Source organism: Lithobates pipiens, unplaced genomic scaffold, assembly GCF_037356315.1.
Source record: "Lithobates pipiens isolate NorthernLeopardFrog02 unplaced genomic scaffold, aLitPip1_a1.2 Scaffold_8, whole genome shotgun sequence".
Classification (NCBI taxonomy): Eukaryota; Metazoa; Chordata; class Amphibia; order Anura; family Ranidae; genus Lithobates; species Lithobates pipiens.
Window position 1 is genome coordinate 243,357,539 of NW_027507903.1, and position 14,027 is coordinate 243,371,565.

At 45.2% G+C, this 14,027-nt stretch overlaps 1 protein-coding gene across 3 annotated transcripts in view; it reads left to right on the top strand.

The window, feature by feature from the left end:
- The window catches only part of BEST3 (bestrophin 3), a 116,305-nt gene that overhangs the window by 88,619 nt on the left and 13,659 nt on the right, over window positions 1-14,027 (top strand). Inside the window, exons 4-7 of one of the 3 annotated variants that reach the window (XM_077468992.1) lie at window positions 3,492-3,725; window positions 6,119-6,273; window positions 7,689-7,766; window positions 8,935-9,087. In XM_077468992.1, coding sequence (XP_077325118.1) covers window positions 3,492-3,725; window positions 6,119-6,273; window positions 7,689-7,766; window positions 8,935-9,087 — 620 coding nt within the window. The remainder of the gene's footprint in view (window positions 1-3,491; window positions 3,726-6,118; window positions 6,274-7,688; window positions 7,767-8,934; window positions 9,088-14,027) is intronic. The other 2 variants (XM_077468993.1, XM_077468994.1) reach the window with 2 other exon arrangements.

Consider the following 14,027-nt stretch of genomic DNA (forward strand, 5'->3'; position numbering starts at 1 on the left):
CTTTCCTCTGGCATCTGACCTCTGGCACAAGGATCACTCTGCACTGCTCTGAACTGATCTTCCTGATTACTTTCCTCAGAAGGAAAGTTGATGGGGAAGCACACACCAGGTGAAAGTGCCAGACATAGGCATCTAACCCTGTTGGACTTCCCTGTATGTTATGGGAGGCCGAATTTACTTTTATGTTCTGGCTGTTGCAAAGATGTCTAAGGCATACTCAATTTTTCTCCAAAAAGTTGAAAGACTCTTGTTGGAACTCCCAGTCACCTTCTTGAGGAGAATTCTGCTTAGCATGTCTGTCATGGAGTTTTCTATGCCTCCTGATATTGGTTTCTGAAATTGAGGCTAGATTCTCTTTTTCCCAGCAGGTTCTGCTAGCTTCCTCAACATTTCTGACTTAGTTTCCCTTTAGTGAATCAGTAATGAAACTGTTGTAATATTATTTAAGAGCATCACAACATGCTGTGAGGTGATTTTTAGCTTGAAGTGGCAAAGCGCTTCTCCTACCGTTTGCAGTTGTCTCATGTTGTCCGTGGCCTGGCGATACCACCTGAGCTCCACCTTTTGTCAGATCAACGATGGCATTAGATTCTCATAGGAGCACAAACCCTACTGTAAACTGTGCATGTGAGGGATCTAGGTTGCATGCTTCTTATAAAAATCAAATGCCTGATGATCTAAGGAGGGTCTGAGGCGGTGACGCTAGCACTGGGTAGTGGTTGCAAATACAGATTATCATTATCAGAGAGGTTTGACTGCACAGAGACCATAATAAATCAATTGCTTGCAGACTCATCAAAACCCTATCAGTGAGTGGCAAGTGACAATTAAGCTACATCTGGCAGGAGGCTTTATAGTGGCAAGTGACCACCTTACTTCAATTGTAAAGCTGCATCTGGTACATCCCATCACCCCCAGATGGGACCTCCTAGTTTAGTTGCAAGAAAACAAATTTAGGGCTCCTACCGATTCTGCATTATAGCTAGTTATATAATTATTTCATTTTATATTACAGTTCATTAATTATAGAAATAGAGTGCACAATAAAATGAATGGGCTTGAATCACCCCAAAACCATCCTGAAACCCCCCCTGCCTGGCCAGTAAAAAAAAACGTAATGACCCACTGCTGAAGAAGTCAACCCAGACAGTGGCTTATTGCTGCTGCTGAATCTGGTTCTTGGGGTAGACTGGTGATGTGTCATCTCCTGGAAGGCATTTCAGAAGAATTTCAGCCTGAAAATTTGCCTGATAATGCTCAGGAAAAATTTGTTGGAGCACCGCCCCACCCATCAGAGGAAGAAGGTCTCACATACCTGGTTAGAGGATGAAGTGACAAGAGACCTTTCTTTGTGGTTATGGTCCAAGCACCCCTGGAGGTGATGACAGAGAGTGCAAAGTTTAACCCTTTCCTGCCTCCCTCTTTAAGAGGTTCTAAATACCCAGAGGTGGGCATTCTGATCATGTGGCTGTTGTGATTGGCTGATCGCAAATATGCATTGGGAGCTTTCGAGTACCCGCTGATTACCATGCTGGGAACGTGAGTGCGCCCTCAGCATGGTAATTTTTTTACACATGGCTGCATATATGCAGCCGCTTGGCGCTTTAGTCCACACACAGAAAGGCCACATGTATGCACATGTCCAGTGGGAAGTAGTTAAAGTACCCGCTGATTACCATGCTGGGAACGTGAGTGCGCCCTCAGCATGGTAATTTTTTTACACATGGCTGCATATATGCAGCCGCTTGGCGCTTTAGTCCACACACAGAAAGGCCACATGTATGCACATGTCCAGTGGGAAGTAGTTAAAGAAGCATGGGTGCCGACTGGTTAGCTAATGTCCGACTATGTAGTTCTTCGACAGGTGAGAACATCAGAACAGTCTAAAGCAGGGTTTCTCAACTGGGGCTTTGCGGAACCCTAGGGTTCCACAAGAAGTACCCAGGGGTTCCAAAATTATTTACCTGTTAGTTGCAAGCAGCTGATGGGTAGATCGCATCCCCACGTTTCCCCCAAAGCAGAGCTACACCAGAAAGCTGCTGGGAGTCCTGTTGTAGTGTGCTGTTCCCCACCGACCCCTCCTCTGCTCCTGTTCACCCCAGGTACTTGTATGTGACAACATATGGGATGGATGAGAGAGGATGGGCCAACAGGAAACAGTGATCTGCAGCAGCACTCCCAGCAGTTTCCAGATGCAGCTCTGCATGAAAACAAATCCACAACTACTATACAGGATACTGCTGTCTACCTTTACTGTGCCCAGCTGCTGCTGACCACCATGTAATGTGCTCTGCTTATGCCCCTATATAATGTGTCTTGCTGCTGCCCCCCTGTAATGTGCTCTGCTGTCACTCCTTATGTAACATGCCCTGCTGCTGCCACTTATGTAACGTAACCTGCTGCTGCCCCCTCAAAAAAAAAGGAGCAAGCACAAGTTTTACATTACATAGCTTTTTTCATATTATAATTGATGGTATATCAACAGTTCACTGATCACACCAATATTCCGAGAGCTGTAGATCTGAACAGTATGTCAGAGGATCCCCAAGTTAAAAAACTTTTTGCCACGGGTCCATCCAATTTAAAAAGGTTGAAATACCCTGCTCTAGAGAATTGTTTGAGCAAATCCATATTCTGATCTGGTTATATTTTAACTACTAGAAACGGACTACTTTATATTTATAATATAATTTGTATGGTTAAGGAGTTACTCATCATCTGAAAACATAGATATTGTATATTGTAGTTAGACTAATGGGCATTAAGGAGGTGTCTACTGAAGTATAGTAAAACACTTCAGGAGTCCTACATCATTACTGTCAACTCTCTCAGCTCTTTTGATAGGGTGGGAGGTGGCTCAGGGTTAAAAAAAACACTGACATTGGCAGCTGCACCTCTCATCCTATTGAAACTATGAAGGATTGCTAGGAGTCATTTATGAGAGGCAGTGAATTTTATACCTCAGACTGGAATTACTGTGCAGCAAATTGAGTTCTGACTGAAAGCAAAAATCAGGCGAACTCTGTAAAATATTTTTTAACCATTTATTTTACTGTTGCTAAATGTCTATTTTACAATATTATTTCTGTATATGTCTTCTTGCCAATGTCCTGAGAGTGTAGTATCATCACAACAGGGAGATTCACAGTTTTGACAAATTGTCCCCCTGGCTCTAGAGGCCCCAGGCTAGGTTGCCATATGCATAAGCTGGCTTTCAATGCTGGATCACATAAGAATCGCTAGTTTACTGGCAGGTGTAATTCTTCTCTTATCTCTTTCAGAGAAGATGGTACATATAAATGGAACATGGTACATATAGCTCAATACATTTAACATAAGTACCCCATTGTTCCTGCAGACATATTTACCTTCTTGGTTTAAATAAAACAGCTTTTGTCATTGGATAGTCATCTCTGATTTATATGCATTTTCCGTTTAAATTATGAATGCTTTTAATGTTTTCTTTATAAACACCTTTGTTTTGCTTGCAGGTTTTTATGTTACTCTTGTAGTGAACCGGTGGTGGAACCAATTTGTAAATCTTCCATGGCCTGACAGACTCATGCTTCTCATCTCCAGCAATGTGCATGGTAGAGATGAATATGGACGGCTACTTCGCAGGACACTTATGCGTTATGTTAATCTCACCTCCTTACTGATCTTCCGTTCAGTCAGCACTGCAGTGTATAAACGATTCCCAACAATGGACCATGTTGTAGAAGCAGGTATAAGAACTGCAGCTTAAATAGTTTTATAGGCTGTATATGATTTTAGGTGAACCAGATAGAAAGTATAGGTACCGCTTATGCTCTTTAGAGGGTACTCATCCGATGCCACATGTTGGGAGTGCCGGTTGGGAACAAAGCTCGCCTCATCTCCAGACATCAATATGTAGCAGAAAAAGTATCCCATAAGCTGCACATTGCATCGTTGCAAGTACTCTGTAAAGGAGTATGTGGCATCACAGCCAGGGCTCCACACAAACTATATCCCCAGCCAACCACCAGGGAGTGTGGCCTGGTTGGAGCGCTGGCTGAGACTGCCACATACTCTTGTACAGAGGACTTGCAGCGATGTGAGACTTATGGGATACTTTTTCTGCTATACGATTTCAGGTTTTTGCTTCCTGCTCCCATGGTCTACTTCTAACATAAGTCATATTAAAAATTGATGCTATTGAGAGATGTTGTCGCTCCTATGCACACAAATAAGCTTTTTGTTCTATTGACTAAACACACAGTACATTAAATACTTCCCCAAAACCTATTTGTTTCAAATTGCATGTCAATGTTTATGCTAATCATTTGTTGCCAAGTAATCGGTTCCCATGACCTCCACACATTAATACTAGATTCCTATTGTATTTGGTATTTCTCATTTCCTAAATTTTTAGGTAGGGTCCCCTTCCCTTCTGATGCCTTGCTTTGTATTTTTTGTTTGAAGTTTTTTATTTGTACCCCTTTTCCTTCTTGTCTGTTGAGGGACACAGAAATTATTAGCCTATCAGGTTAAACTGCTTCCTACAGGAGACATGGACACTGGGAACAAAGAAGCCATTGCCCAGCACAGAAGACCCTGCCCACAACCATGATGCAGATGCAAACTTTCCTATCAACAGCTGAAGGTGGATTCATGTAGAATATATGAAATATTTAAAGAGGAAGTAAACCCTGATGGGTTTACTTCCTCTTTTTTTCCCTGCAAAGGTAAAGCATAATGGACTACTATGCATCGCATAGTAGCTCATTATGTGTCACTTACCTGACACAGGAGCCAGCGAAGTCGCCGCTGTCCCCTGTAGTCCGCCGCATCCATGTTGCTGGTGGCGTCTCGCAGCTCCGACGAATCACAGCAGCGCAGCCGCGATGACATCACTCCCGTGCATGCGCACGGGAGTCGCGTCTCGCAGCTCCGCCGCTGCCATACGGCGAAGCCGCGATGACGTCACTCCCGCGCATGCGCACGGGAGTCGACAAATTAGGCAAATCCATTCTTGGATTTGCCGCATTTAGTGCGCCTGCGCGCCGCTGTCTACGGCGCATGCGCCGTAGACAGCGGTGCCCATTTTCGGGCAAATATCTCCTAAACCATATAGGTTTAGGAGATATTGCTTGGACCTACAGGTAAGCCTTAATCTAGGCTTACCTATAGGTCCAAGTTGTTTGGAAGGGTTTACTTCCTCTTTAAAGTCTCTCCAGTTATCCAACAGTGTTAGTGGAATTGTGCTATTTAAATCCTAGAAGTCTCTCCAGTTAGTCAAGAAGTAAGGGTAGATTCATGTCATATATAATAAATCTTAGACGTTTCTTCATTTAAAGGAGCACAGATATCCTTGTTTTATACCAGTGATCTCTCTGACATGAACCTGCAGTTAATGGCATCCATTCTATTTTACAGGAGCAATACGTTTTTTATCCAAGGATGAGGGGGTCTCATTAGAACGCACCACCTTTTTTATGAATTCTAGGAATTCCTGTGTCTCTCAGTGGACAAGAAATGAATGAATGAATGAAATACTTGTATAGCGAACAATGCGAACTGAACTACCTCTAGGCGCTGAAAGAAAATGGGCTGTTTGTACTCACAATAAAATCCTTTTCTTGGAACCCATTTACAGGTCCTTCCCCTTTGTTGTTTTTTTTGCCACAAAACTGAGGCATTATGTTTGTGGTCGATGTTATCCTTTGCTGGACAATGTCTATTTTGTTGCCAGTGTCCATTTCTCCTGTTGGCCACAGTATAACCCGACAATCTAAGAATGCTGTTTGTTCCTCAATGGACTCCAAGAAAAGGATTTTGCGGTAGGCACAAAAATCCTATTAATATGTTATGTTAACCATTGCATAACGCTAATGCATTATAAATAAAGGATACTATAAGAAATTGTAAAGAAGATAATTACAGTGGCAGAGAAGGAGAAATATTGGTGAGGCAAGCTACATATTGTATACATATACTGTGAGTACTTGTAGGTGCAATCTTTCTGTTTTGTTCACCACAGTTTTAGTATGGCTATAAACTTGCTGCTTGCCTAGGTTCAGTATTAATAATTATTATTGTTATTATGGTTATAATACTACTTAAGCAAAATATATTTATCTACTTTGTATTTAAAAAGGATTTATGACAGCAGATGAGCGAAAAATATTTGACAACCTTAACTCTCCTCACCTTAAGTACTGGGTACCAGTCGTCTGGTTTGGAAATTTAGCTTCAAAGGCCAGGTCTGATGGAAGAATTCGTGACAGCGTTGATCTTCAGTCAATGCTTAATGTGAGTCAGAAAGCAAATACAGAAATGGGCTATGAGCATGTGCTGCATTAGTGAACCAAGAATATGTAAGTGTGTTTTGTGTGATTCCTGCCTGTTTTTTCCTTGTGAGCAGTAAGTACAAAATCTAGCTTTGCTTGGTGGAAGCTTGGTTGCATGGGAATACATACATGCATTTAGCCAATAATCATATTTTCTTCTCCAGCAACGTCCAGTTCTAATTGTAAAAAAAACTTTGTGTGCCTAATACTTACATTTAGCTGTTTTAAATTAATAATAATTATTACTTCCAGCTACAAAATAATTATACTGTAATACATATAATTTTCAGGGCTGTTAGGCTGTGCTCTTGCTTTATGCCACATTTTATTTAGCAGTGCTGATGTTGACATTTTATTTGATATGAATAATTCAAGTTTTTTTTGAAAATGTTAATCCCTAAATAGCTGAAAAAAAGTCCTGAATATCAAAAGCAAGTTAACAAATAGCCCAGTTCCTCAGATTACTAGCATGCAAGTGGATATGATAATCCAAACCTTGTCAAACTTAAACTGAGTTAGAAAAGACACATCCAGTGCTATTCTCATCGAGAGTATGTAATAAGCTCACTGAAAGTGAAACGCATCAAGGGAGGAGTTCAGATGGTTTGCTGTTCATTGGATGCTTTTTAACTCTGGAGTGCAGCTACTCTCTTTTTTGGTTCTCATTGATCATAGGGAGCTGTGTTAGAAGTGTACTGCTTGCGTTTTAAAGTGGTTGTAAAGGCTGAAGGTTTTTTACCTTCATGCATTCTATACATGAAGGTAAAAAAACCTTCTGTGTGTTGCTCCCCTCACAGCTTCCCCTAATACCTGAGTCCCCTCTTGATCTAGCAATGTGCACAGGAGCCTCAGCTGTCCCAGGTCTCTCTCTCTCCTCATTGGCTAAGACAAAGCAGCAGCAGGACCCATTGGATCCCACTGCTGTCAATCACAACCAGTGAGCCAATGAGAAAGTGGAGGGTGGGGCCGAGGCGTGGCTCTATGTTTATTATGGAGGCATAGGGTGGGGCTTGAGAGCGAGCATGCACCAGTGCTCCCACAGCAAGTGGCTTTCTATTGGGGACACTGGTCAAAGGGGAGAAGCCAGGAGCGCTGGCAGGGCACCTGAGAAGAAGAGGATAGGGGCTGCTCAAAACCTTTGCACAATGTAGGTAAGTATAACATGTTTGTCATTAAAAAAGAAATTATAATATCACTTTACCATGAGTCCAGGTGAATACAACAGGCATAAATAAGCAGTTTCTACAGATACTGCTTGTTCTTTGTTTTAAATAAAAACAACATCCTTTCCATATAGGGACATGCCCTGTATTTGATGATTAGCCTACAAAAATGCAATTACCTTATTAGCTGATACTGATGTGTGTTTTACCCCAGGAGATGAACCGGTACCGGTCTTGGTGTGGTCTCTTGTTTGGCTATGACTGGGTTGGCATTCCTCTGGTGTACACACAGGTAAATGCACATGTTTTTTAGGATATGTATAGTCTCTTTTAGGTATGCATGTGATACATGCTAGACATCAGACAGATCAGATGTATGTATAATGTAAAAATATATGTGTACATGGGTGCATCCTTATTTTCTCAATTCGAAATTCCCGCTTTGCAGGATGACACAGTGGTATTTGCTTACAGCTCCTTATCATAATGCAAGTCTATAGCAGGGTATACACTTAGCCTACGTACACACGGTCGGAGATTTTGCCAACCAAATCTGTCGGATTTTGCCCGTCGGATTTAGTCCGACGGATTGTGTCCGAAACTGTTGCATACACACGGTCGGGCCAAGTTGGCGAAAAATCCGATCTTTCAGAACGTGATGACGTAATTTCGTTACGATGGGACTACATTCAGGCTAGTAGCCAATAGCTTTGATGTAGGAATTTGATCTGAGCATGCGTGGCACTTGGTCCGATCAAAATGCTCTACACATGATCGGATTAGGTCCATCCAGCCCAGTTGGTCGGGAAATCTTTCCAACATGTTGGAAAATTGGGTCGGACGGAGATTCGGACGGAATCAGTCCGATGCATACCACACACAGGTCCGATAAGACTCATTCCGACAGATTCTCCGACCGTGTGTACAAGGACTTAGAGTTTTTATGCAATCAGCAAATTGAACAAAAAAAAAAAACTCACAAATCCCTGTATCCACGCAAGCAATATGGATGCAGGAATCTCCCCGCTGCACTATTGTATTCTGACAGTGGGCCATTGGCTGGATGTGCTGATCGAATGCTGGTTTTCTAGCAGGACTGTCCCAACAAAAGCCAGTGTAACAATCGGCTTCTATTGAATGGACAGTGGTACACAAAGCAAATAGCAGTATGTGTATACCCTACTTATGCATTGCCAGCTTAAGCAAACCAATACATTCACTGTGTGGCTGATTTCCTATGTCAACAGTTGTTAGGAAGGGAGGTAGTGTGATTGAAAACTGATTATTACTCCTGAAGTGTAAGCATGTATAAATGTTAAAGCCACATGGAAAAGACTGCAATCAAAAAATAAAACTACAATAAATAATCATATGTGCTGACTAGAAGTATACTATACTTTCTAATTGTGCAACTCTTTGCATACAGTTAACACAAATCCACACTGCTGTATGCTTTTTAGGTAGTAACTCTTGCGGTATATACTTTCTTCTTCGCCTGTATAATCGGACGTCAGTTCTTAGACCCTGAACAAGGCTATGCAGGACATGAATTGGACCTCTACATTCCAGTTTTCACTCTGCTTCAGTTCTTTTTCTATGCAGGCTGGTTAAAGGTGAACTCTCTCTCTCGCGCGCGCTGTCTGTCTATGTTTATACATTATGCATGCTTGTCTATCTGTATATAATACAAATATATTGGATTTGGGCAGGTGTTTCATAACCATATGGGAGCACAGGGTTTCTGTATAACTGCTTTTATATGGGTCATGTGTGTTCTAGCCTGCTGATATTTTCATTTCAGAAAAAAGTGGTTGCAATCTACAGTAATATAATGACCAGTATAGCAGGCTACACTTTTACTCATAACATAACATGTCTCCCAACTTCCTAGGATGGCAAAGAGGGACACCTTTTAGCAAAACGTATTTATATTGAGTAGTGATACCCATAAAAGTCCATCCATAAACAGTAAACGTGCAAATTAGTGCAGAAAGTGCTGAGTGGCACACACGAAGAGTACACAGTGGCTGTCACCTGAAGAGTTTGTCTGCACACCAGCACTTTTTGCACTAATTTGTACGTTTACTGTTTATGGATGGACTTTTATGGGTATCACTAGTGATGGACGAATTTCCGACGGGACGTTTCGCGAACGCGGACCGCGAATGCGGCCGATAGTTCGCGAAGCGTAACGTTCGCGGCGGGCCCCATTGACTTCAATGGGAGGCGAACTTTGCAAACCTACAGGTCAAATTTGCAGCCACAAAATAATTACTAGCTGTGCAAACATAGTCCCACCACATGGCCAATGACATAACACATGTATGAGGTGAATCTGGGATCGACAACTACAAGCATTCTTTTTTTATATGTGACATTGTTGTGACAATTCAGGACTGTGGAGCGCATGAAGGCAATGGAGGAGAGGGAAGGTCAGGGTAGGCAAAGAAGAGGGTGCAGGATATGATCACCAGCAGCGTGACATACAGCAATGACACCTGCACCGTGATAGAGTCATCTGACACCAGCACCGTGATAGAGAGCACTGACATCAGCAGCGTGACATACAGCAATGACACCTGCACCATGATAGAGTGATCTGACACCAGCACCGTGATAAAGAGCACCGTGATAAAGAGCGTGATAAAGAGCACTGACATCAGCAGCGTGACATAAAGCACTAACACCAGCACCGTGATATACAGCACTGACACCAGCACCGTGATAGAGAGCACTGACATCAGCAGCGTGACATACAGCAATGACGCATGCACCGTGATAGAGTGATCTGACACCAGCACCGTGATAGAGAGCACCGACATCAGCAGCGTGACATAAAGCACTAACACCAGCACTGTGATATACAGCACTGACACCAGCACCGTGATAGAGAGCACTGACATCAGCAGCGTGACATAAAGCACTCACACCAGCACCGTGATATACAGCACTGACACCAGCACCGTGATGTACAGCACTGACACCAGCACCGTGATATACAGCACTGACACCTGCACCGTAAGCAGCCCCAGGAGGAAGTCAGCATAGCACAGGGATGGTGGGAGCCCCTCATAATGAGCATAGCACAGGGATGGTGGGAGCCCCTCATAATGAGCATAGCACAGGGATGGTGGGAGCCCCTCATAATATGCACAGCAGAGGTACAGCCCCAGGAGGAAGTCAGCACAGCACAGGGATGGTGGGAGCCCCTCATAATAAGCAGCCCCAGGAGGATGTCAGCATAGCACAGTGATGGTGGGAGCCCCTCATAATAAGCAGCCCCAGGAGGAAGTCAGCACAGCACAGGGATGGTGGGAGCCCCTCATAATGAGCATAGCACAGGGATGGTGGGAGCCCCTCATAATATGCACAGCAGAGGTACAGCCCCATGAGGAAGTCAGCACAGCACAGGGATGGTGGGAGCCCCTCATAATAAGCAGCCCCAGGAGGAAGTCAGCACAGCACAGGGATGGTGGGAGCCCCTCATAATAAGCAGCCCCAGTAGAAATATGACACCGCTCAACCTCTTCAAACAGGAGGGTACGGGCATATAGTACTACGGTGTGCTTTTTTTGGACAAGGAAGTGAGCCAAATGAAGAAAGAAGGTCTGTGTGTTCGATTAAAAAAATTGTTTATAGACATATACATGGTCTACTGGTCACATGAGTTGAATTCCTCCGAGATCCATGCCTCATTCATTTTTAGAAATGTGAGGTAGTTAACACTGTCGTGAGCTAGGCGAGTACGCTTATCGGTCACGATCCCCCCTGCTGCGCTGAACGTCCTTTCGGACAGGACATTGGACAAGGGGCAAGCCAACAGTTCGATTGCAAATTGGGCAAGCTCTGGCCAGAGGTCAAGCCTGCCCACCCAGTAGTCCAGGGGTTCATCACTCCTCAGAGCGTCCACATCGGCCGTTAACCCGATGTAGTCGGACACCTGACGGTCTAGGCGTTCCCTGATGCTGGATCCGGATGACACCTGTCGATGGGTCGGCTGAAAGAATGACCTCATATCCGAAGTCACCAACACATCTTCAAACTGACCTCTTCTTGCAGGCGCTGTTGGATTGGTACCCGCAACTCTTTCTCTGGGAGTGGGAATTGCTCCTCTGCCAGCGCACGCAAAAGCAGAATGCAGCATTTCTCGAAGCAAGGCCTGGAAGTGCTCCATTCTGACAGCCCTCTGTGACGGCGGTAACATTTCCGCCATTTTGTGTTTGTACCGGGGGTCTAAGTACGTTGCCACCCAGTACTGGTCCTTGACCCTTATGCTTTTTATACGGTGGTCCCTATTAAAACACTGGAGCATGAAGGCCCCCATTTGCACTAAACTGGAAGCGGTGTGGTGGCCTGGCTCCTGCTCATCATCCAGGATAATGTCGTCCTCTTCATTCTCCTCTCCCCATCCACGCACAACAGGGATCCCAGAAAGGTTTAAAGCATGCTCTTCTTGCTCCTCCTCATCCGCCCCGGCACCATCCTCCTCTGACTCCTCTTCAGACTCCTGTTGTTCACTTGTCTCAGATAGAGTAGCCCCCCTGGGAATTCATCCAGTATTGCGACTTCCTCATCTTCCCGCTCCTGCTCCTCCACAGCTTGATCAATGACACAACGCAATGCACGCTCCATAAAGAAGGCATAAGGTACCATGTCACTGATGGCGCCATGGCTGCGACTGACCAGTTTGGTGATCTCCTCAAATGGCCGCAGAAGTCTGCATGCGTCGCGCATGAGCAGCCACTGGCGCGGTGAAAAAAACCCCAGCTCCCCAGAACCTGTTCTGCCGCAGAGTTTATACAGGTAGACGTTAACTGCACGTTTCTGCTGGAGCAGCCTATCAAGCATATAGAAGGTTGAGTTCCATCGCGTCGGGTAATTGCAAATAAGACGTCTGACCGGCAGATTGTGTCGCCGCTGAATGTCAGCAAGGCGAGCCATGGCTGTGTAAGATCTTCTGAAATGGGCCGAGATTTTCCTTGCCTGCCGCAAGATGTCCTGGACCCCAGGGTATTTGACAACGAATCGCTGCACGACCAAGTTTAAGACGTGTGCCATGCATGGCACGTGCGTCATTTTGCCCTGTTTCAATGCGCTAAGCAGATTGGCACCGTTGTCACACACCACTTTACCATCTGTCAAATTGAGCAGTGTTAGCCACTGATCTGCCTGTGAACGCAAAGCTGAAAGGAGTGCCGGGCCAGTGTGGTTCTTGGCTTCCAGGCACAACAGACGCAGCACGGCATGGCAACGTCTCACCCGGCATGTCGAATAGGTTCTGGGGAGCTTGGGCGGCGCAGCGGAAGAGACTCTAGCAGCGGAAAAGGATGAGTCAGCCAAGGAGCAGAGGGAGGAGGATGGAGTAGGAGGATGAGGAGAAGAAGAGCCAGGCCTGCATGCAATCCGTGGCGGTAAAACCAAATCTACACGGGTGCCACGGGTTACATACTTGATGGCCGTCAGAAGGTTCACCCAGTGGGCAGTAAAAGTGATATACCTTCCCTGCCCGTGTTTGCTAGACCACGTGTCTGTGGTCAGATGTATCTTGGCACCGACACTGTGTGCCAGAGATACATTCAGTTGCCGCTGAACATGGCCATATAGCTCTGGGATGCCCTTCTGTGAGAAATACTTCCTTCCTGGGACCTTCCATTGTGGTGTTCCAATGGCCACAAATTTTCGAAAGGCCTCCGAGTCCACCAGTTTATATGGCAGTAGTTGGCGGGCTATGAGTTCTGACAAGCCAGCCGTCAACCGTTGGGCAAGAGGGTTATCCGGCGTCATCATTTTTTTACGCTCGAACATTAGGCCCACGGAAGCCTGCCCTTTTGCAGAAAAACGTGAGCTTGGCGTGATGGAAGGTGGAGTGGAGGACAATTGTGAGGAGAGAGGAGAAGGAGAAGTAGAAGACGAGGCTGGACGGTGAGAGCCTGGAGTGTGGCTTTGTGTGTTCCGCTGCTCCCACTGGGCTCGGTGATGGCTGCTCATGTGCCGTCTTAAGGCGGTCGTCCCTAGGTGAGTGTTGGGCTTACCGCGACTAATGCGTTGACTGCAAAGATTGCAGATGGCAACGCTATTGTCAGCAGCGGACACGTTAAAAAAAGCCTACACTGCGGAGCCATGTGTCGGTGTCCTGGGAGCGCCAGATGTGACCGTACATGGTTGATGACTCACTCCTGATACATTTGCAGTCTGCTTTGTCCCTCCTGTGCAATGTAAGTTATTCCTGCTTCTCCTCCCTATCTGCTGGTCCATATTTCCCTCTGAACTCCCTTCCTCTTCCTCTCTTGTGGGCACCCACGTGACATCACTAGACACGTCATCATCGATGTCACCTTCCCCACCGCTATAAGTAGAGATCTCGGAGTAGGCAGCAACACCGGGGACCAACCTCCTCCTTGGGCTGATCTGGGTACTGTCGTCAGAATGCTGAGTAGCGGTTGTTGCTACCTCCTTTTCCTGGTCCAATACCAAGAGTGACTGCGCATCAGAAATGTCTTGATATGGATCGGAAAATAATTCCTGTGACTCAAGCGGAAGGTATGTGGTGGTG